Source organism: Paramormyrops kingsleyae, chromosome 4 (genome assembly GCF_048594095.1).
Source record: "Paramormyrops kingsleyae isolate MSU_618 chromosome 4, PKINGS_0.4, whole genome shotgun sequence".
NCBI classification, from domain to species: Eukaryota; Metazoa; Chordata; class Actinopteri; order Osteoglossiformes; family Mormyridae; genus Paramormyrops; species Paramormyrops kingsleyae.
The window spans coordinates 20,362,217-20,385,738 of NC_132800.1; the positions used below are offsets into that span (position 1 = coordinate 20,362,217).

At 42.4% G+C, this 23,522-nt stretch overlaps 1 protein-coding gene across 3 annotated transcripts; it reads left to right on the top strand.

Moving 5' to 3' along the window:
* The first annotated feature begins 175 nt into the window (after nt 1-175).
* gpt (glutamic--pyruvic transaminase) lies at nt 176-22,521 on the top strand. Of its 3 annotated transcripts, none has more exons than XM_023796101.2 (12): nt 176-306; nt 855-1,041; nt 10,025-10,114; nt 10,207-10,315; nt 12,742-12,875; nt 13,101-13,344; nt 17,039-17,118; nt 17,262-17,398; nt 18,519-18,693; nt 19,287-19,442; nt 19,837-19,949; nt 21,958-22,521. In XM_023796101.2, exons 2-12 carry the CDS (start codon nt 901-903, stop codon nt 22,046-22,048), a joined length of 1,470 nt encoding a protein of 489 aa, XP_023651869.1. In that variant the 5' UTR covers nt 176-306; nt 855-900; the 3' UTR covers nt 22,049-22,521. The 3 variants fall into 3 exon arrangements, with proteins under 3 accessions (XP_023651869.1, XP_023651868.1, XP_023651867.1); XM_023796100.2 differs by having other exon boundaries at nt 253-383; XM_023796099.2 differs by lacking the exon at nt 176-306 and having other exon boundaries at nt 604-1,041.
* Nucleotides 22,522-23,522: the final 1,001 nt, after the last annotated feature.

Consider the following 23,522-nt stretch of genomic DNA (forward strand, 5'->3'; position numbering starts at 1 on the left):
TAAGTGCACTTAATACAAATTATCAATAGATTGTGCAGTATCATGAAAAGCAAATGATTTTCTTTTTCCACTTCACCTTGATAGAGTAATCACTTCGAACAATGACCTGCACATTGCTTCCTCTGCCTTTGTCCAAACCGCAGGTACAGGTCTCCTGCCCTCAATCTCACGCTTCTTGCTGGGCAAACAGCTCTTTGCGGTGGCCGACATCCAAAGAGGAGGAGTCATCATCCTTCAGCACCATAAACGAGTCTATAGTCTCCACCTTCATGAATAGTGTCATTTTTTTCGAGGAACCGAGCAGAGGTATACATTTGTACTCTTTTCCTACTGTCCGTATCTGTCTTCTGCTAAGTCTGAAGATCAATCTTCAATATTTCTGGGTATGTAGTAACCTTCAGCTGTACAGGCAGAGCGGAAAAGTGTGAGTGTAAAAATGCATTGTAGCGGAAAGTAATATTGCATAATAAAAACAGACAGATAATGACTATCAAGTAAATGAAAATAACTCTTGGCGGGCATCTTGTGAAATCTGCATGGTAAGGTACAAAGGTCTGTTTAGCTTTTTTGGATAAAGATAGTTACACAACGAAAGACAGTTCATGAAGGTGTGCTTACTGAAGCGCCGGCTGGACACTTACACCTCATGCACAGCTGGCGGCATTTTAATGCTAAACAAGCAGGAGCCAAGTTAATAGTTAAAGTCACTTGGCAGTATTAATGTTTTCGTTCAGAGAAGCGTGGACTGTTGCTCCTGGGGGGCTGTGCAGGACCCTGCACTCTGTTGCGCGCCGCCGGCCACTCCGCGTGCCCGCGATGCCGGTCCCAGCTCCGCTGTCACTCTCCTTTGGCAGGGCTCCTTGGTGGCTGTCCGCGACACGCCGATCGATCAGCTGTAAGATGTCCGAGAACGGCGTGGCGTCCCGCCGGGGGAAGGTGCTCACCTTAGACACGATGAACCCACGAATTAAGAGGGTTGAATATGCCGTGAGGGGTCCCATTGTGCAACGGGCGGTGCAGATCGAGAAGGAGCTGAAGGAGGTACTGATCTTCATTTGACTGTTTATTTATTAAATCCTGATAATTCCCGCCAATGAAAAAGTGCATATGGATATGGTTGATATAAATCCGGGTTTGAACTATTACAGGATTTTGGTATGAGAACAGGTTAGTCATAAGACTAACGAATGTTTATTTTTTATTTTATTGAAAAAAAAAAAGTTTCAAAAATCCAGCATGACCCATGCCAGTAAGTGCCAGGCTGGAGAGCTCATTGGATATTGCATGGCACTTACCGTGGGCAATTTAGAAACATCAATTTGTCTATGGGAGGCAAGGTTGCCAACTCTGGTCAGCTTGCTGGAGTGAGATTTTCAGTTTCTAAGTCTGTACACATAGGCAGACGCATTTACATGCATGTTACAGTTTTATTACCTTACAAATGGTCTGTAGGATTTGCAAACTACCCCAATGGTTTTGATGCAGCTAATATTAGGTTTATATTGGAATAATATAAATTTGCTGTAAAACTTCTGGCATGAGTGAGAGAGTCCGAAAGTGTGTGTGTCACGGCAGATGCGTGAGATTTGGCCCCCCTGGGGAGGTGTCCAGGTAAAACACACAAGCACACAGGTAAGGAGGAAGAATGTGCAAAACCTATGTAAACAGAGCTGGGGGCAGGAATTGAATCCACCTGTGTCATCCTCAAAAAGTACAGTCGTCCCTTCCACATCGCGGGGATCAGGGGCACGGCCCCCAGCGATATGGAAAAACCGCGTAAACTTTTTCGGTGAGCGAAATAAAGCATTTCTGATTTTAGTACACTTTAGTGCAAAATACAAAAATCACTGCAAGATACCACGCCAGAGGCTGCTGTAAACACGCCTGGCATCCCCCTGACCAGCACTCTACAAATATCTTATGCATTTGTGAGTTACTAAACTTTTTGTGTGTCGTCTGCTGGCCTTGGCATGTTGTCTGGGGCTTTTGCAAAACTCTCACCAAATATGGAAAGCGCGGTGGGGAAAGTCACGATGCAGGGTTACGCCGACATGCTGTATGTGGGCTGATATATAGAAATGGGTCTGTTTAGGTGCCATTCAGGTAATTGTCAGTCGCTCTATTTATGATATATAACTGCTTCTGTAGTGTAGTGTCCTTCTGCTGGTAAGTTACAAGGATGAACACATTCATATGGGTTATTTTTAATGCTTCCTTTAAACGTTCCTTCCATTTCACGGTGTTTTAAAACCACAGTGTGTACAAAAATGTCAACAGCAATGGATTCATGACTAATGGGATGTCTGGACCTGGGAAAGGGGTAAATCTTGATTCTAATTTTATGTGTGAGTTTTACAAAAGGGCTAACCCAAGAACATTCCTATCTCACAAAATTGGCTAAACATACACCGTAACACTTACGATTATTGAAAAATGATGTTGACTTTGGGTCTAATGTATAATCATATCTCTGTCGGTATAGTAAGAGTTATTTGGTTACATTTGTTTGACTGCTATAGTGTTGTAAAGAATTCCGGATTGATACTACGGTCACCACCCTCCTTGTATATAGTATATAGTATATAGAATAGTGTAAGTACTATAAGCAAGTAAAAGTTGCATCGTCAATCACAAGTTGTCTTGTGATACTAATGAGTTGTGTAGCAAGAGCCACATAAACAGTTGTGTCTTGTTTGATTCTTGTGCTTAGGTTGGCAAAACCTATGTTAGTGTCTTGGAAGCAGTACAGGAGATGGATATCAATTTTGGTCATTTTGTGCATATTGTGGGCTTCTTCAGAAGACAACACTCTTCGCTTGAATTGCTACACACTTTGCAGGGCTAATTTCAAGGTGACTGCAAGCTGGCCTTCTGCTCCATCATGGTTGTTTCTTGTTCCATTATGAGTCTGAAGGTCACGTGCTCCACTGCTTTTACCACTTTATCAACTATGAGTCGTTGCACCAGGTCCACAGAATTTTATTCCCCCCAGTAAACCTCATTAAGGAGGAACTCTGAGCACCCAGGCTGTGTGACATTCCTCCCCAACACCATTACCTTTCTCTAGCATATCTGTGTATTAAAGCTGTGAAACGTCTCTTAAAAGGACTTTTGAATTTTTATGATAGAACAGAATTCTCATTTGAAGAAATTCAAATATTAATTATATAATTATACTGCAGGCCCTGGCCCATTGTCGCACAGTAGCCCAAAGCTATGTATGTTCCAAAGTTCTAACGCACAACTGCAGGAGTCAAGAGCCAAGATGTTCCACGTTTCTGTCCTTTTCTTACCGCCTCAAATGCTGTCTTCTGCTGCAAAGCCTGACATTCTGGAGTGAGAATAAGAGTCACGCTAACCTCAGACAAACTTTTGATGAGGGAAGCAACTTTTTGACTTTAGAACGCCGGATGATTGCGTCACACATTAAACTGTGGTTAGTATGAGTTACTGTTTGACAGCAGAGTCTCTTTAATTCAATGGAGATTCCAATATTTTACAGTGTTCAGCAGTAATCTGTAACCTATTCTGAACTTGCCATATGTTCTTCTTAGTTTTTGATACTGACCTCTCGGGCAGAAACGTGATTTTGTAATAGGAGAACTTTATTCGCTTGATTAGCTCTTCTGACATACCATACCAGATAGAAATATTAATCTTTAACTTCATAAGAAATTGTAATATAATGAGAATGGAAATGTCATGCATCAAATCTTCTTCCGGTTCAGTAATCAAAAGACTGGCTACCTAAACAGCAGCTTATTTCAACAGTTAAAACTTGACTAGCATAGAAAAAAAATACATCTGACGAAGCATTAATTAGTTGTTTATTGATCTTCACCTACACAGGATATTTCCCTAGACAGGACAAAATGCCTTTCTATTTAATATACAAATTCCTTTAGAAAAAATGTTTCTGATAACTTTAAAAAACATTTTAAATGCCCTGTACCCTGTACTGGTTGGAAGACGGCTTAATAGCAAAGATGACTGGGCTGTTCTGGGTGTCAATCCACCGTAATACCAAAGGTGAACTGTAATTGGATGCAAAATCTGAATCCAGAATCATCTATAGACTTACCTGTTCTGGGGTATGGAAAGGAGGTATATGTGAAATCCCATATCCCCCCTCCCGTTAATCTGGGGTGGAGGGTAGGGGGCTAGTTTTCATAAATCATGGAACCCTGCCAAAATATTACTTTCCGCACCAACGTTATACAAAACACCTTTGTATCGATCCATTCACAAAAAACACCTGAGCAGCATTCATTACAGGGAACAAAACTACTCCGGAAGACAGTGAGTTGGTCACTTTTGCTGAGTTCCAGAAATTTTGGGTTGACTGAACCACAGTGATGTGCCTGTGTTGTAATGATCAAACAGGAAGGGGTTTTTGCTCTTGTGATGAAACGCTGAAGCTGTCGAAATGTGACAGTTTTAGCTGGGAGGGAGAAGGAAGTGACAAGTCTGGGCGAAATATTCAAGAAGCCCTAGAAATTTCGCAAAAGTGAGCCATCTTTGACTGATTTTAATATTTAAATATCTGATATCTGTGAGTGATTATGGATTTGTCATTGTCCATAGGAATGGAACGCATGTCCTGCCTAATGAGTGAGTTAATATTGAAGATGGGGGTGGTTCCTCCCCAGCAGGCTTCTGCTCAACATTGCATAACATGGCAAAAGAGTTAAGTAAATATACCGGGATTGGCTGCACGTAGCCTCTCCCATTTAGAACTCTTCCCATTTCACTACGCAAAGTTAAACACGATACCTGCGTTTTCTATTTGCTCATGTTACGTGGCAAGGACAAAAGGCTTTCACACAGAATTTTCCACAAAGAAAGTGAGACCTCACCTTGAACTGAAGTACCACAGTGATGGCTGTTGTTTAATGTTTTGTCATTTTCAGAAATCACATCGCTGTTTTGTTTATGCATTTCATGCTAGTATGAAAGTCAACTGAAAGCTGAGGGTATTGCAAGATGTATAATGTATGAAAGAGCCTCTGTGGTTTAAGCCTCTCATCGTGGGCATCCCATATTCGCTCATGTACTAATATTACAAGTCATGCTATCTCCTGTTACTAATATTGTTTATACATTGGTGTGGAGGAGGGGAGCAGTACAGAGAAAGATAACAGTAATAGAAATAAGCATAAAAAGAGAGGGAGAGTCTGTGTGTCCAGCAGAGAACAGCGGGATCATTGTGAGAACATTAGCAACAATGGGAGAGGAAACAAGCTGGTGGCATAACATGTGAGGAAGGTTTATTTCTGATTACAGAGATGGGAATGAGCTGGGCATGAAGGAAGTAAATTATGGTAATGATCACAAGTGTACATATACATTCGCACGTGTGTGCGTGTGTGTGTGTGCGTGTGTGAGGACTTTGCATGTTCTACCTCTGTGTCCTCCTGCATTCTGTTATGTGAATTTCTTGTGATAGCATTCAGGCCCCCTCCCAACCTACTGTAATACTGGGTAGGTGCTTCGGAGATCCCTGAAGTTCTGTTCACTTAAAAAAATACAATAACAGTTAAAATGTATAAAAATTGTTTGAAAAATAATGAAGAGCACATAAAACCTATCTATACATGCTGAGTCGCATATCTAGCTGCATGCCTGACTGATAGCTTGTTGATTTAGTTCCATCTTATTCATTTTGTGGACAATAATGCGTCTTACAAATAAGCTGTACAGCAAACACATCCTTAGGTAATGAAACCTCATCCCGCTCCACATTTTTGCCTTTACCAGATTATGAAGCCTAAGGTGAAGTGTATATGGATTGTATCATTTATGTCATACAATACAGATGGAAAACAGGTTCTTGTGTAAATGTGTAGGATTTACTTATTGAGCCTGGACTGCCGTCAGCCCACTATTACAGCCTGCGGACTTATGAATCCCTCTGAAGCCTCACCAGCACAAAGACCAGTTCCATTCACACCAGCTCAATTCTCCCTTTACCAGACTAACAATAGAGAAGGAGCTCAATTGTCCATTGGGTCTCTTGTGTAACACAGCAATAGGGGACGAGAGAGAAGCTGAATTTAGGTGAAATTGCTTTTGGTCAGTGGTCAGGAAGGCTGCTGTGTCGGAACTTTTCCAAAGTAAGAATGTGCAGGAGTTGAAAACCTCTAAGCTTAGGCTTTGTACCCTTGAACTTTAGTGTTTGCATGTCAAACACACCCATCTTGTCCCCATTAGAGCAAAGTCCTAATGTCTTTGCATGGGGGTGTCCACTTCTCTGCTTTACTTGATTGGTTGAAAATGAATGATATTTTGGCGGCAGCCCAATTGATGTGCTCTGTAGACATCGATCATGTTTTTGAGGCAGAGATTTTTTGGTGAGCTACAAACATTCATGGCACTAATTTACGAATTACCATAACTATGAATTACTTGTCACAACTATTGTTTGATGAACTGGTCATCAATTCTGATACACATGTACTTTTGATAAAACTAAACGTACTAACAGGATATTCCATACTGCCTCCAGATATCACTATTTAAAAAATATTATGCTTTGTATGAAAGACAATTACACTTGTGTTGTACATTACCTTTCCATCATCAAGAAACATTCCTGCAACTCTTAGGGAAATAAGAATGTGGACGTAAGAATGTGGATGAACTTTTTATTTGCTTTACCTATTAACATGCTATAAGTATTCGTATGCAAACCAGGAATCTCTGAACATTTCAGCTTCACTCGTGACTGATCTTAGAATGCTGTCTTACCCTTTACCATGTGAGTTTGCGCTGAGTTCAACCAGGGACGACAAACCAAAACCCATTTACCATATATTTGTTATGTATTTTATAACCTACATATTGTTAATTTAACATTTTTGGCAACACTTTTCTAGGAATGCCACGTCTACAAGAATCTACACATTCATTACACATTATAATGCATTCATAAAGCATAAAAAACATGGCTATAAATACTTATCAAAAGGCATAAAACATTATAGCCATGTTTATTATGCATTATGAATGCTTTATGAAGCTCTCGTCTATAACGCACTATAGATACCTGCTATCCTTAATTCTTATGCCGACCATTATAATGCATTATGAAGGCATATCAGGGATCTACTCCCACCACTGTGGGAAAGTCCTGAGCAGCGTTTTAGGGCCAAAGTGTCTGTTCACATATTAAGTGAACAGGATATAAGATGGGAAAGATTTAGCCATTGTTCAGCTGTAAACTGAACAGGGTATAAGAACAGTTGCTCCAGGGACTGCCTGACCCTCCTATCTCAGTTGTCCATCACTTTGAATAAAAGCTTCTGCTAAATTAGAACACGTTAACATGAACCGTGCTTCTTATCCATCCCTGCGTTTGGGCCTGATAATAGTCCAATAGGCTATCCTTATATTGCTAGCATTCCATGCTAAGCAGCAGCATGAAAAAGTGACATGAAGCTAGCAGTCTCCGAACGAACACAAGTGTTTTATATACAAACAGGATGATTCACATGGCATCGTACCCCATACATTCCAGGGTGACCGCTGTGCGAGTGGAAGAGGCCAGACCCTCAGCCATTCTGCTGCATGTAAGACATCAACATGCTACGTAAACAGCAGAGGACAATTGAATCTGTCACCGATGAACAAGGGAAGAAAGGGAACGTAAAATGCTAGCCAGCCAGTGAGAAGACAGTAACCTGGTGCCATGCACCGGCTCTCCGGAAACAATGCAGAGGAAACAGAGTCCTGGTACCATATATTGATTGACTTAGGGAGGCAGTGATCTCATACTATATACCGATTGGTTAACAGATTTGTTTGTCTTCAGCATATATACAGTATATCCTCCTGAGACCCGACCTATTCATTTATGTCCATTGTAGTGGACATTGTATTTTTGCATTTAGTTTTTCACTGAAGTTAGGAAACATATTTATTCCTGTTGTGCACTAAAGAGGACATGCTGCGAAATTAAAAATAAAAATAAATTTGAAAAAATTTAATCGTAAGATGTCTTATTTCCTCCAAAGACAAATAACCTACAATTGAAGGACACTTTTTTCCTTGGGTCTCAGGAGGATACAGTATATATATATAATCATCAAACTGTTTGGTTTTCTGATATAACAGGCTGTGTGATTCGCCCTCACAGCAGGAAAAAGCCAGGCTTTTATTTCATGCTTCTGGACCCAGACAGGCCGTGGCTTAATGAATGTTAACCAGGCAGTCGCATGATCACGCTCACTAGGACGTCCCTATTATTTCATTAGGGGAAAAAAACACAGCTAGAGTTACTGTCCCAACAGGGAACATGAGGCAGGGAATGTTCCTCCTCTTACACCTATTACATCATTGACGTAGTTATCAGAACTGGGATCCCGGCATTTAAAGTAGAAACATTAAAAGCTCAATTCCAGTTCCTGAACCACCGGCCGTGTGAACCTGCTTACTGTCTAGCTAAACTGCATGTTAGAGTTGGATCGATACCAAAATATTGACTCTGATGCTGATACCAGCAGTGGGACCTCAATGTCAATATCAGATCAATACTATAAAACATTCATATTTCAATATCATATTCTTTTTAAAAAAAAAAAAAAAAAAAAAAAAAAAAAACAAGATTATTTATGAGTTAATCCAACAGCAGAAGCCTATAATATAGTTTAACAATAATATTTCTATATATTTAGTACTGTGGAAAAGTCTTAGAAGTCAAAGAAAATGTTTAAAGCTGTTTTTCTGGGTAGCAAGTGTATATTTGCTCGGAGATAAAAAAAAAAACAAAATTTATCATTAGAGATTAACAGGGACACAATAAAGATTAACAAGTATTTCTTCTGCTTGCCAAAAAGTTACTGATATCTTGTTAGATTAATTGATTCATTGATTAACGTAATTAGTTAAATCACTCAATGAGTTATTTGTTTGCCAAACATGGTGCGATAGTGCTGCAGTCAGAGTACACACTGGTGTATCGGATGGTTACTGCAAATACTGGGGTGACTTCAGGGGAGGTTTTAAAATGTAAAGTTAACACACAAACATTTAAACCTCATTCTCTTTGATTGCCTAAGTGCTATACATCTGATAAACATCCATACCCAAGAACAGCGCTGAGACATATTTAATGTTAAAGATAAACAATGTGTAGTAACTGGATATTGTACAGTATCATCTGTCAATGAGTATCATTTTGCAAATTCTGATTTCAAAGAAGTTACATCACATAGAGGACATACCGAATCTGCACTTTGGGGAGTGACATGGCCACGTCGCACTCATTTTATGTGTCTGTTTCATAAGAGATGGAAAATAGAAACAGCTGTTGCCGATTTCCTTCCTCTACTTGATAAATAGGGCAGCAGAAGTGACACATGGTGTTATTTTGACGTTAAACAGGACAAAAAGGGAGAACTGCAGCCCCGACTGCCGCAGAATGAAAGTGCAGGGGGCGACGCGTCCAACCTGGCCAAGGATCTGTCTCGCTCACCCTGATTTAACATAAGGAGTTTAAAGATCGTCAGTGGTGCATGATAACAGCAATAATATGTGATAGTGATGTAATTTAGCGGTTGTTACTGAACCTGCATGCGAGTTCATTCACATCCGTTTCGGCAGTGAGGGAAAGTGGGCGGGGCTAAATGACGGACAGGACACAGAATTATAGCCCCAATGTTACTGTATTATCAGTGAGGTTTTATAACAGCTGAGGCCAAATTAATATCATAATCTTTGCAATGAATGCAGTTTAAATTAATCTATTGCATTTTTCACAGATAAAGTTAAAGGAGTATTGTGGACAGCACAGATGGTATAAAAACATAAGAATGTTTTGTCAAGTAGCGATACAGTCTGGGCCTGTTATTTTACTTGTTCATCTGGAAACACAGTTGACCTTCTGACCTGCCTGTGAGCTATTAGGCTGGGGTAATTTTCCAAGAGTAATTTGGGCCAGATTACTTAATGGCCGTAATCAAATAATGGGTGACAGATTTGGAGTAATGCCACGGAATGTCACAGCTCTTCTTGCCTTCACTTTTAGGGTGCAAAGAAGCCCTTCACTGAAGTCATCAAGGCAAACATTGGTGACGCACATGCCATGGGCCAGCAACCAATCACCTTCTTCCGACAGGTCTGCTTATTCCTCTCAGCTGCAGTCCTCAATCAGCAATGCAATCAATACATGTTCTGCTTTTTATGGTTTTCTTTTTATTTCTTTGCTAGGTCATGGCACTGTGCGCCTATCCAGAACTCTTAAACAGCTCCCAGTTTCCAGAGGACGCCAAAAATCGGGCAAAAACGATTCTTCAGTCCTGTGGAGGGGGTAGTATAGGTGAGAGAGCTATGTAGCTATGAAATATAAAAAGTAGCAACTGAAAAATTAGTAGCTATGTATTATTCAGCAGAACAGTGACTCAACACCTCCCTTCAGTTTTCCCGTTTAAGTTTAAAGTGCAGGTCAAAGTCTCATGTGACGTTGGTTTATTTTCAGGAGAGTTAGGGTTATGTATGTGTAAAATGTTTATGTTTCCTAGCTTATAAGGTCAACCTGATAATGTGTAACGTTTCATGAGTTGATTCAATGCAATTCGGTTTTGTTTGTAAGGCACCTTTCCCATTATACCAGTGCTTGATAGTAATTTAACATAAACATAATAGATTTACAGTTAACTGCTATCTGAAACGTTTTATGAAAATTCAAATGGAAAAAGTCGGAAGATAAGTAAATTGCTATAATAGAATTGTTTTAGTTGTAAGGCTTTTCCACTGCCACCAAGAACCGAGCCATACCCAAATAGTACCACGAAAAAAAGTATGAGAGCCGTATCTGGTTCGTACCCACGCTAACATGACATGACATGAGGTGTCACTGGGGAGATGAAATGCCAGTGAGGTGTCACTGGGGAGATGACATGCCAGTGAGGTGTCACTGGGGAGATGACATGCCAGTGAGGTGTCATTGGTATATTGTATCTTAAAGAATTAAGTAAAGGAAACTGCAAATCAGGGTAGGGTGACTTAGACTAAAATAATCTGCATTCCATTTATTTTATTGATCCACTGGGAAATTCTTTTACATATAGCAGCGAGGTGCATAAAATGCAGAGATGAGGCCTATTCAATGTGCAATATTAATATCAATATTGTGTGTTATGAGTGAGAAGGAGAAAAGCGAACTGGTCACCATAGAAGATCTGTCATCTGCTGCATGGAAATATTTTGGATTCCACAGAGATGATACTGAGCAAAAACAAGTGATTTGTCAGCACTGCTTTGTGTCTGTTGGCAACACCACCAACCTATTTGAAGAAATGCATCCATTCATTTCATTGCACATTCTGAACCGAAAATGAGATACACTACGAGACACACAACGAATGTGCGTTTCATTACAGCCTTACACAGGAAGTAGGGATCATCCCGTGCAAACCTGCCCCACACCTTTCCTCTTCCTGCCGTCCCCCACTGACAAGCGTAACAACAGCAAGTTAGCATAAAATTCAGCAAAATACTCCAGTTGTAATTTGCTGGTTTTCTTGGGACTAAACCAGGGCTATTTATATCACGGTCCTCAAGGTCTGAGCACTGCTGATTTTCCAGCCTTACTCTACCTGTGTCCCAGATGTGAAGCCTCCAGCCAATCGGAATCAGCAATTATAAAACAAACTACCTGTAAGAACTGAAACTTACAAACTCTTCCACACACTAAGAATCTTTTCTCATGTGCAATAACAGATTACACAATGGACCCTATTCATGTGCAATAAAAGTGAATATTTGAAAAATCAGAAGTGGGACTGGTTATCGTGTCCAAGTGTTCCACATAGCCAGAAAATTCAGTCCATAACCAATATAGTCTTGTCTAATATTGCTTGTGCTGGAAATAAAACAACTTGCCAGATCTTATTCACGTCGTGTTTTTTGTTTAATTCTGTGGAAGGCAAAAGATTGATCATCTTTCCAGATTTAATAATAAGTTCTAAACATGTTGCAGGTTGAATAGATAAAATTTTGTGGCGCTCGAGTGGGGAAAAGATCATGAGTTGGACAGTAAAGTTAAATTTTTAGCAGACATTTTTATTGTGGATCCTTAAAAGGACAGCAGTAAAAAAACTCACACACACAGACTGGGGAGACATGCAGCCTTTAAAGAGACAAAAGTGGATACAGGCAATAGAGACAGAGGGCAATGAGTCATACTCTGAAAACTGAGACTTTTGTCTCCTTAAAGCTTTTTTTTTTTTTCGGTCCGGCAGCTTATAAAAAATTAAAATCCAAAACAGATAAAAATAAATTCAAAAAAGGAAATTCATATAGACCTTTACTGTATTGTTATTTCTGTATTTTTTTTAAACTAGTCGAAATGTGGGCATGTTCTCAAAAAGTACCAAGCGAGAACCGGCCCAGCACCAGCACCGACTCCATGTTGGTGGAAACGAGGTACCTTTCAGGGAGGGCACTTTGAGCTACTTCAGGTTTTACAAACTACTTTCAAACTGAAACGCTCCTGTGCTCGGCTACATAGTTCAGTTATTCTTGTGCTTTGACTGGTCTGTTTCCTTGATTGAAAGACTCATCCAGCTGTTTCACATTAACATTAGTGACATGCATGATTATAGGAGACTGACCAATCAGCACACAGCAAGATCTTGGTGCTTAAGTGAAATCCAGGTCCTTTTTATTTGAAATGGTAGTTTAAAAATCGTGTCCTAGCTCAAAGTGTCCTGCCTGACACGGATGATCTGATCACCCTCTCAGGGGCCTACAGTGCCAGTCAGGGTATTGAATATGTGCGGCAGGACGTTGCACGTTACATCGAGAAGCGAGACAATGGCATCCCCTCCAACCCCGACAACATCTACCTATCCACAGGAGCCAGCGACGCCATCGTGGTATGATGAACTTATCTCTTCACCTCCTCTTACCCTGTCGGTGTGATGTGTGCGTAGATTTCCTTGCGCTATAATCTTGGGCTTTCTGCCTGTTTTTCAAACTGATGGCTCGTTATTTATTGTTTAAGGAACCCTGTAGTCCAACAATGCAGAACATTCAAATGATTTTGTGCCGGTTGATTACTGCTGATAAAAGCCCCCCTCCCCCCCACCTCCCACTGGCAGACCACCCTGAAGCTGTTGATGTGCGGCGAGGGCATGAGCCGCACAGGTGTGATGATCCCCATCCCCCAGTACCCTCTCTACTCAGCGGCACTGGCAGAGCTGGGTGCCGTCCAGGTCGACTACTACCTGAACGAGGAGCGATGCTGGAGCCTGGACGTCAGCGAGCTGCGCCGCTCTCTGGAGGCTGCCCGCAAGCACTGCAACCCCCGTGTCCTCTGCATCATCAACCCTGGCAATCCCACAGGTATTCCTCCACCCGCACTGTGTCACCCTTCCTCTAGCATCACTAACTGTATCATTCAGCGCATCCACCAGTCCATTCTCCACCACTTATCTGAGTCTAGGTCACGGGGGCAGCAGTCTGAGTAGAGTAGTTCCCTCTCCTCAGCCGCCTCGTCCAGCTCGTTCCCAGGGAAATAACACAAAGTTCCCAGGCCAGCTGAGCGATGTAGTCTCTCCACCATGTTCTAGGTCTGCCCTAGGATCTCCTCCTGATTGGACATGACCAAAGCATCTCTCCAGGGAGTCATCCAGGAGACACAGGTGTCTGAACCAATTTGGAAGAACAGTGGCTCTACTTTGTGCCAGTCCCAGATTTCTGAGATCTTTGCCCTAACCGAGCTCAGATGATCTGAGAAGGAATTTCCACTCCTTGTATATGTGATCGCATTCTTTCGGTCACTACCCTGAACATTTCACCATAGGTGATGGTAAGAATGTAGATTGACCAGTAAGTCGGTAGCTTCGCCTTCTGACTCAGCTCTCTGTTTACCACAACAGACTGGCACAATGTCCATATAACTGCTAATGCTGCATTATTTTAATTAAACTCCTCTGCTTGAGACAATGACTCATCTCCATCCTGAAGGAGACAGTCCAGACTTTTCAATTTGATTACCATGGCCTCAGTCTTGGAGGTGCTGATCCTCATCCCGACCGCTCCACACACACAAGTGCATGCTGGAGGTCACAGCTTGATGAGGCCAACAGGACCACATCATCTGCAAAAAGCAATGATGCAATCCTGAGGTCACTGAACTGGAGACTCTCCGCGCCTTGGCTGCACTTAGAAATTTTGTCTGTAAAAGTTATGAATTGGTTGAGTTTAACTTGACTGCTGGCAATACGAGCCAAGCTTTCACTCCAGTTGTACAGTGACCAAATGGCTCATAGCAGCCAACCAGGGACCCCATACTCCCAAAGCACCCTACGCAGGACCTTCCATGGGTCATGGTCATATGCCTTTTCAAAGTCCACAAAACACACATAGGCTGGTTGGGCAAACTTCCATGAACCTCCCAGTATCCTTGTGAGGGTAAAAAGCTGGTCCAGTGTTCCATGACAAAGATGATATCCGCATTGATCCTCCTGGATCCAAGATGTGACCAACAGATGGACCCTCCTGTCCAGTACTCTGGCATAGAACTTCCCAGGGAGGCTGATGAGTGTGATTCGTGAAGTTGGAAACACTCTCTAGTCCATATTCTGTCAATCCAGAGGCACTGTCCCCGACTTCCATGCAGTGTTGAAGAAGAATGTCAGCTGAGACAGCCAAACAACATCCAGAGCCATATCTTGTCTACTTGTGTCCCTTTTGCACTTTATGCTGTACAATATGTAGCATTTATGTGTAAATGTAGTATGTGAAGTAAACTGTCTGACCAAAAAAAGGTCACCATTTGAATTTATATCAGCAAATACTTAAGAGCCAATGACTGGATCATTATTACAGCTCGGCACCATTATACACCAATAAAGTAAAGTCAGCTGAGTACCTGAATCTACTGAATGACCAGGTTACACCTCCAACCATCATCAATGGATTTTTTTTCTTCCCTGTTGGCATGGGCATATTCCAGGAGAAGAATGCCAAGATTCATTGGGTTCGAATTGTCAAAGAGTGGTTCAGGGAGCATGTGGAATCATTTTCACGTATGACTTGGTCACCACAGAATTGTGACCTTAACCCCATCGAAGGGCTTTGGGATGTGCTGAAGGAGGCTTTATGGAGTGGTTCACTTGTCAATACAGGATCTCGGTGAGAAATTAATGCAAATCTGGATGAAAATAAAGGGTGAGATGTTGCATAAGCTTGTGGAAACAATGCCATAACAAATGTGCGCCATAATCAAAGCTAAAGGCAGTCCGACGAAAAATTCAAGTGAAGACTTTTTTTTATGGCCGGGCAGTATATTTTGTCGAATTAATGTGTAAATGTTAGTATGTCATAGTACTTCTGGAGAGCCAGATAGACCATCCATTCCCCTCTCCATATCAGTGGTGAAGAGGTAGAGAGGGTCAACAACATTAGACTCCTGGGAGTTCACACCAAGGACCTAACCTAGCCCTGTAACACCTCTCACCTGGTGTAGAAGGCTATACAGACTCATCTTAAGGAAACTCGAACAAGCCGGACTCCTCCCTCAGTTCCTGGTAAACTTTTATCACGACACCGCAAAGATCATCCTCTTCTACTGTGCCACGGTGTGATATGTTAGCTGCACCTCCAAAAACAGAGAAGACCTGGCCTGGGTGGCAAAAAAAATTTGGACACGGCGTTTGCAAACCACCTGCACAAGAAGGCTACCGACATCAACAAGGACCCAACCCACCCAGGACAGTCTGTTTGTCCCTTTGTCGTCAGGGAAGACATACAGAGCTACCAAAGTCCACGCTAACTTAAATTTGATCCAGAGATGTTATATTTATAATGGAGATATTTCATCCAGGGTGCATCTATGTGTATTGATGAGCTGACTATGAACATCTCTTGAATCTTGAATCTTGAACTCAAGGCAAATCTCATCCAATCCCTGAGCCTTACCATTGAAGAGTTTTTGACAGTGACCTATGCCCTTGTGATGAGCGAGTCCTCTGACTCTGCAACCTCCAAGGAAGGCGTATCACTAAGATTCAGGAGGTCCTCAAAGTGCTCCTTCCACCAACTGACTACATCACCTGTTGATGTCAACAGCACTCCATACCTGCTATAAACATCTTGGGCAAAGCTCTGCCTCCCCGTCCTGAATCATCTAACTGCTTTCCAAAATTCTTCAAAGTCATCTGAAAGTAATTTTCCATGGCCTCACTGAACTGTTCACATACCCAAGTTTTTGCTTCCACAAATACTAAATCTGCACTCTGCTTGATCTACTGCCTCCAGAGTCCCAAACTCAGAAGGCCTTCTTCTGCCTCACGACTCCCTTTACTGCTGATGTCCACCACCAGATTGGGGGATTGCCACAGTGAAAGGCACTAACAACCTTATAGCCACAGCTCTGTATAGTTGCCATGGCAATGGATGCACAGAACATGACCTACTCAGATTCAATGTCTCTAACATCCTTGGGATTGCAAGAGAAGTTCTGCCAGAGAGGTGAGTTTAAGATCTTCCTCAAAGGGGCCTCTGCCAAATGCTCCCAGTACTTGCTGACTGTCTCTTTGGCTCTACCAGGTCTGTCTGCCATCTTACCGCACCATCTCATCCAATTCACCCCTCAGTGGGTCCCCCACAATAACATCCGCTGAATGCAGATCACTAATACATTATGCTAAATCATTCTTACTCTGTAGGAAACAAAACTTAAAAAGCTTTACAATTTTAATGATTGTTTCTTTTCACGGTCAACAAGTATATGTAAAAAAATCAGTGTAAAGCTTACCGACGCTGCGTTTTCACAAGCTCTGAATGCAAGACCCTTTACCCCAATTGCTCCAGAGATTGTTTGACCCTTTAAAGCAAACTGAAGTAAATAAAATTTAAATTAATAACTGAGGGGTATGTAGCCTTGGTCTTAGTGGATGAAACGTGTTGTTTACTTGTTGACTACATGAATCTGAAATATAGAATATCAACTGAAAGAAAAGTTTGTAATTTTATTAAATCATGGTTTAGGTCTTCTTTGCCCCTTTGAGATTGCATCTCTGATCTGTGATAGGTCAGGTCCAGAGCAGGGAGTGCATTGAGGAAGTGATCAGATTTGCTGCGCAGGAGCGGCTTTTCCTGATGGCCGATGAGGTAACGTGACACGCGGAACTGGCCGGCGTCCGAGCCTCCTCTGCTTCCCCCGCTGCCTCTTCCTCGACGTTTGGCTCCCCTCCCACCTTTACAGCCTCTCCTCTCTCTAGCCCTTTCTCACCCATTTCCTCTCACCCTCCCAGGTGTACCAGGACAACGTCTATGCCGACGGCTGCCAGTTTCACTCTTTCAAGAAGGTGCTGTTTGAGATGGGGCCGCAGTACTCAGACACGCTGGAGCTGGTCTCCTACCACTCAACCTCCAAATGCTACATGGGAGAGTGAGTGACAGGCAAGGGGACATGGCACTACACACAGAGATCAGCCTACAGAGACGCATGTACACACACATACAGAGCAGCCGTCACAGACACACACATACACACAGAGATCAGCCTACACAGTCCATGTATTCATATCTTTGAAGGGACTCTCCATTCATTTCTATGGGCATAACCTTAATCTGCCCGATGATTACCTTAACCCCTGCCCGGCCCTAACCTTAGCCAAAAGTAACCAAACAAAATTCAAGATAATTGGCATTTTTAGTTTTTTTTTTTTTTGCATTCACTGATTAGTTAGGTTATCCTTGTTGGGACCAAAAAAATGTCCCCAGAAAGTAAAAAGTCACCGGTTTTTATCATATTGTGGGGAAACCTAGATCCTATAATGCAACATGTGCAACACACATACTCACAAATAGGCCTCGCATGTACTTTCACAAACAGCCTCAGACACAGATTTGCGCTGAAATTAACAGATACACATACAGTGCATACACAGACAGGTCCATCTCTATGGCGTTAAATTAGTGCCAAAACTCACGCGTATAAAACCCATAATCTCTACGCTCTCGCGTTTGCACAGCACTCTCTCGCTCGCTCGGCGTTAAATTAGTGCCAAAGTCAAACCACGCGCGTGGAAACCCATCCTCTCTAAGCGCTCGCGTTCGCTGGACCCTATCTACGCACTCACGTCTGCACATGTAATGTCTCCGCTCCTTTGATTGTTTTTTTTGAATATTGACTACGATTGGCTATTTGCTTTGGTAGAAGATGAAGATAACCAATCAGTGACACGTAATCAAGCAATTCAGCTACGGTACATTTGCTTTGTCCGACGGTGCACTGCCTAAATCACACTTTACAACTTATTTATGGATTAATTTGTGTTATCAATTAACTGTCAATATGTATGAAATGGAGCAATGGCATGTCATATGGATACAATGTAATAATTAATAACTGTAAGACAGAAAGTGATCTTGAACGCCATACATCTCCATCATATCCCATATGCCTATGCGAGGTCTAAGATGTTTTGAGGTTTTGGGCGAATCTGAATGATGGCGTGGGGCACTGAGAGAAGCCTATGGCAGAATTTCACGTCCGTTTTCCACAGGTGTGGTTTCCGGGGAGGATATATGGAGGTGATCAACATGGATGCTGAGGTGAAGGCCCAGCTGACCAAGCTGGTGTCAGTGCGCCTCTGCCCCCCTGTTCCCGGGCAGGTCATGATGGACCTGGTGGCAAACACCCCCCAGCCTGGAGATCCATCTCACTCCACTTTCATTAAGGTCAGCATCGTAGGAAGTATAATTATTGAATTGCATTAGTTACGTTATCGAGGGGCGGTGTGCGATTCGGTGAGATAGGATGCTGCGCTCGTCATCATACTTTTGCTTGTTCAAATCCTACAAGTAGCTGAGTGATTTCACTACTGCACCTTTAACCCAAATTGCTCCAGACACTGGCTGACCCACAGCGGAGGAAATTTCAGGTCCAGAAAATATAAATCCAGACCATGATTTTGTTTCAACCAACCAGTTGAGTACTCTGTGACAGTGACTCTTCATACTCAATTGGTTGGTTGAAACAAAATCCTGGTCTGGATTTTTACTTTCTGGACCTGAAATTTCCACCACTACTGACCCGTCGTTCTTGATTGTACTTCACATTGGATAAACACATCACTTCAATAAATTAAACATTCATACAAATGTTGTTTTTTATGTCATTCATATGTACAGCTCGGTATTTTGCTGAAGTGCTACAGTGTGCCTACTCTAACTAGCCGAACCAGTCAGCCCGATAATGAGTAATGTTTAACAGCCAATTAACAGATGGCAGTGTTGCTGGTGTTCACCTGGTGCATCTTCCCCACCCGCAGGAGAAGTCTGCTACTCTCAACACGCTGGCGGAGAGGGCCAGGCTGACGGAGGAGATCCTCAACACGGTGCCGGGGATTCAGTGTAACCCCGTACAGGGAGCCATGTACTCCTTTCCGCGGATCACTATCCCAGAGCGTGCCGTTCAGAAAGCCAAGGTCAGTGCACTGCACACGTGACATTTCCCCATATGTGTTTGTAATAGGTTCTCGCTTAAATTTAGGGCATGGAAATAATAACACGCTTTTACATTGTTTGACCTGTTTAGCCATATTGTGGCCTCGTATCAGAATGCCTGCTTGGATTTTAGTCACTTTTTAGTTAGAGACACTGACGTGACTCCAGAATGTAAAAGCACCACAAATTAAGCTATTAATACTTTCCAATTAATACCGCACCCTTAATTCTTTTGTACAGAGAGGCCACACATTTTATACATTTGCTATTCCAGAACAATCATTGTTGTCTATAGTTATAATGAGGTAGGTGGGCACAATGATGCTTTTATAATACTGATGGTGGGTGTTCTTATTTGATCTCATATACCTTTAGGAGAAAGGTCAAGCCCCAGATATGTTCTACTGCATGAACCTGCTGGAGGAAACAGGCATCTGTGTAGTCCCTGGAAGCGGATTCGGTCAGAAAGAAGGGACCTACCACTTCAGGTGCCCTCCAGCATGCCTGACTGACAGAGTGGTGAACTTTCAGTGTATATAGTGCCATAGAAATGTATTCACTTCCTGCAAATGTACATTTACTATTCAGCATTTATTGCAAAGGGAGATGCTAAAACATGCTAAAACTCAAATATGCTGCTTGCATGAGTATTTAGATGCTCTGGTAGTTGTAGGTGCAGAAATAAAACTGAAATAACAAGGAGACTTATTCACCTTACCACTGGCCAGTGCTTGTGTACCAGCGAAAAAATCCTGGCATATCCAGATACTGTCTTTCAAGCACTGAATCTAAAGGAAAATATGAAAAAGTAGACCAAAAATCATCCTAAAGAAGTTGGAGATGAAAGCATAGAGAAGGATATCTCAGTGAGTACTGTGAGTACAATAAGCATAGAGAAGGATATCTCAGTGAGTACTATGAGTACAATAAGCATAGAGAAGGATATCTCAGTGAGTACTGTGAGTACAATAAGCATAGAGAAGGATATCTCAGTGAGTACTGTGAGTACAATAAGCATAGAGAAGGATATCTCAGTGAGTACTGTGAGTACAATAAGCATAGAGAAGGATATCTCAGTGAGTACTATGAGTACAATAAGCATAGAGAAGGATATCTCAGTGAGTACTGTAAGTACAATAAGCATAGAGAAGGATATCTCAGTGAGTACTATGAGTACAATAAGCATAGAGAAGGATATCTCAGTGAGTATTGTTGGCTCAGTAATCAATAACTAGGTCCATCAATCCACCAAGACACTGTCTATAAAAGGCCATCCCTCAAAATTCACCATTCAGACAAGAAAGAGACCTCTGAGGGAAGCTGAGAGCCATACAGCCTCTCTGGAAAAGCCTCTCAGTTTGGTGCCAGATTGGAGTAAATATCCATCTATACCAAGAAGTCTGCATCACACTGGCCTATATGGGAGGGTGTCAAGTCAGAAAGCCTTACTTAAAAGCATTCAGCTCATTTGGCATTTGCTAGACAGCACCAAAGTTAAGATGTGGGAAAAGGTAAGTGCCCACTCAAGTCTGCCAGCAGCAAAAATATCCTCTAGAGGTGCTTCACATTAGCAGGGACTGTTCAGAATTGAAGAATTGATGGGTGACGGAAAAATACAATGATAAACTGCAAGGGGACTCAAGACAGAAGCTCAATAGGATGTTCGACTTTCAGAATGACAGTTATCCTAAGCAGAGAACCAAAGCAACACGGAAGTGCTCAGCAAGTAGCTGAATGTCCGAGAGCGGCCCAGTCAGAGCCATCCTTAATCCCATCAGAATCAGTGGCATGCATTGAAAACTGCAATCGTCACATGCTGTCCAAGAAACTTGCATGAGCTTGTGGAAATCTGTTGAGAGAAGTGGATGAATTTCACTCCCAACCAATGTCAAGCTGGTAAACACCTGCTCCAACACCTGCTCCAACAGACAGCAAGCTGTCATTGTGAAAAGGTGGTGCTACAAGTACCTAAAGTGTTGGGTCTGAATACTTATGCAAGCAGCATATTTCAGTTTTAGGCTTTTATTCTGATATTTATTGTCATTTATCTCAGTCTCAGTATCTCAAAGTAGCTCAGTGGATATGTCTAGGTTTGGGAGTTCAACTGCTGTCCTGCAAAGGCCCAGCATACTGTAATACTCCCATGAGTGTATTGTGTTACTTATGGTTAAGGTTAGGGCTGGGTAGGGGTTAGGGTTATTATAGTTGGGATTAGGGTAATTCCCATAGAAATGAATGCAGAGTCCCCAGAAGTTACCTAATGTGTGTGTGTGTGTGTGTGTGTGTGTGAGCGGGTATACCTTACCTTATGGGTGTCAATATCCCCACAACGTGATGAATACCCATTTTTTTCCCTTATGGGGACCATGCGTTAGCATTTTTCCCATAGAAATGAATGAGCGGTCCCCATAAAGATATGCTTTCCCGACATGCGTGTGTATATACATGTAACTGATGCACAGCACTTTTCCAATTAAAGAAGATGTCTCTTTCCAGAATGACCATCTTGCCTCCCACTGAGAAGCTGAAGATCCTACTGAATAAGCTGAAGGAGTTTCACCTGCGCTTCACGCAGCAGTACTCCTGAGCTTCCCAGCCAAGGGGAATCAATCATCTCCTCACCAAGTGCCTTCTGCGTCATGACTTCAATGGCCAATGTTTTGCACTTTGTTACACAGTGATTTCACTGTTCATTAGTAGTGTGTTCATCAGAGCAATTAGCTTGATTTGTTTTACAGAATTTACTGATATTTGTGTTGTCCACTTCAAATATCAAGGGCATTTTTAAATTTCTTAATGATCACATTTTATTGTCTTCTATGACTATACAAACACGGTTAGATATAATACCGTGTTTGTATGTCTGTGTATTGCAGTTTAACCAAAGTTAATCCTAAGGTTTGCATACTTGGAAATGCTGCTCCTTAAGTGTTCCTGTGCGCCAATACTGTTTAAATTGTTTAAATATACTTGCATACTTTATGACACCCCCAGTCTCTCACCCTGTCCAGTGTATGCCACCTTTCCCCTATCACTCATAAATCTCAGTATTTGATGTTGTCCCTGGGAAAAATACCTGTATACACAAAAAATACTTAATCAAGGTATCATGTGAGGAGGATTGACTCTTCCTTGCCCTGCGCCCGTAGTGTGCAGTGAAATTTACATGGAAATGTCACTAAAGCCATATATTGATTCATGTTAACGTTGGAAAAAAAACAAAACAAACATGAACTAATGGTAATTTTATCAATCATTTCTGGTAATACTGAAGGATCCACATTTTTCTGATTTGTATGATTTATTATGTTTACCTTTAGATTCATTTATTTGACAGAGTTATTTGACACTTTCCAAAGCCTACCTACAAGTAACACATACCTACCTACAAGTAACATCAGCTGTCACTAAGATGATGCAACAAAAAAGAGAGCGGCGAGGCCTGAGAAGGGTGGGGTCTGAGAGCGGCTGGGCATGGGAAGGGTGGGGCCTGAGAGTGGCTGGGCCTGGGAAGGGTGGGGCCTGAGAACGGCTGGGCCTGGGAAGGGTGGGGTCTGAGAGCGGCTGGGCATGGGAAGGGTGGGGCCTGAGAGCGGCTGGGCCTGGGAAGGGTGGGGCCTGAGAGCGGCTGGGCCTGGGAAGGGTGGGGTCTGAGAGCGGCGGGGCCTGGGAAGGGTGGGGCCTGAGAGCGGCTGGGCCTGGGAAGGGTGGGGCCTGGGAGTGGCTGGGCCTGGGAAGGATGGGTCCTGAGAGCGACTGGGCCTGAGAGCTGCTGGGCCTGGGAAGGATGGGACCTGACAGCGGCTGGGCTTGGGAAGGGTGGGGCCTTAGAGCGGCTGGGCCTGAGGGCGGCTGGGCTTGGGAAGGGTGGGGCCTGAGAAGGGTGGCTGTAGCCGTATACTTTTGTCCAGCCTTGAAGTTCAAAACAGAATACATTAAGAAAACACGAAACATTAAGGAAATGCAAAAAAAAAAAAAGAATTAAGAATCTTGTTTTATGTTTTATTAATCTTTTTGCACATGTCCAGTGTTTTGTGGTTTCCTTTTGTATGTGTTTTAAA

Excerpts from the sequence above, each read along its gene's own strand:
- gpt (XM_023796099.2), top strand. The coding sequence starts at position 721 with ATGTTTTCGTTCAGAGAAGCGTGGACTGTTGCTCCTGGGGGGCTGTGC. Across the intron at positions 1,042-10,024 it reads TCGAGAAGGAGCTGAAGGAG|GGTGCAAAGAAGCCCTTCAC; the intron begins GTACTGATCTTC and ends CTTCACTTTTAG. Across the intron at positions 19,950-21,957 it reads GAAGGGACCTACCACTTCAG|AATGACCATCTTGCCTCCCA; the intron begins GTGCCCTCCAGC and ends GTCTCTTTCCAG.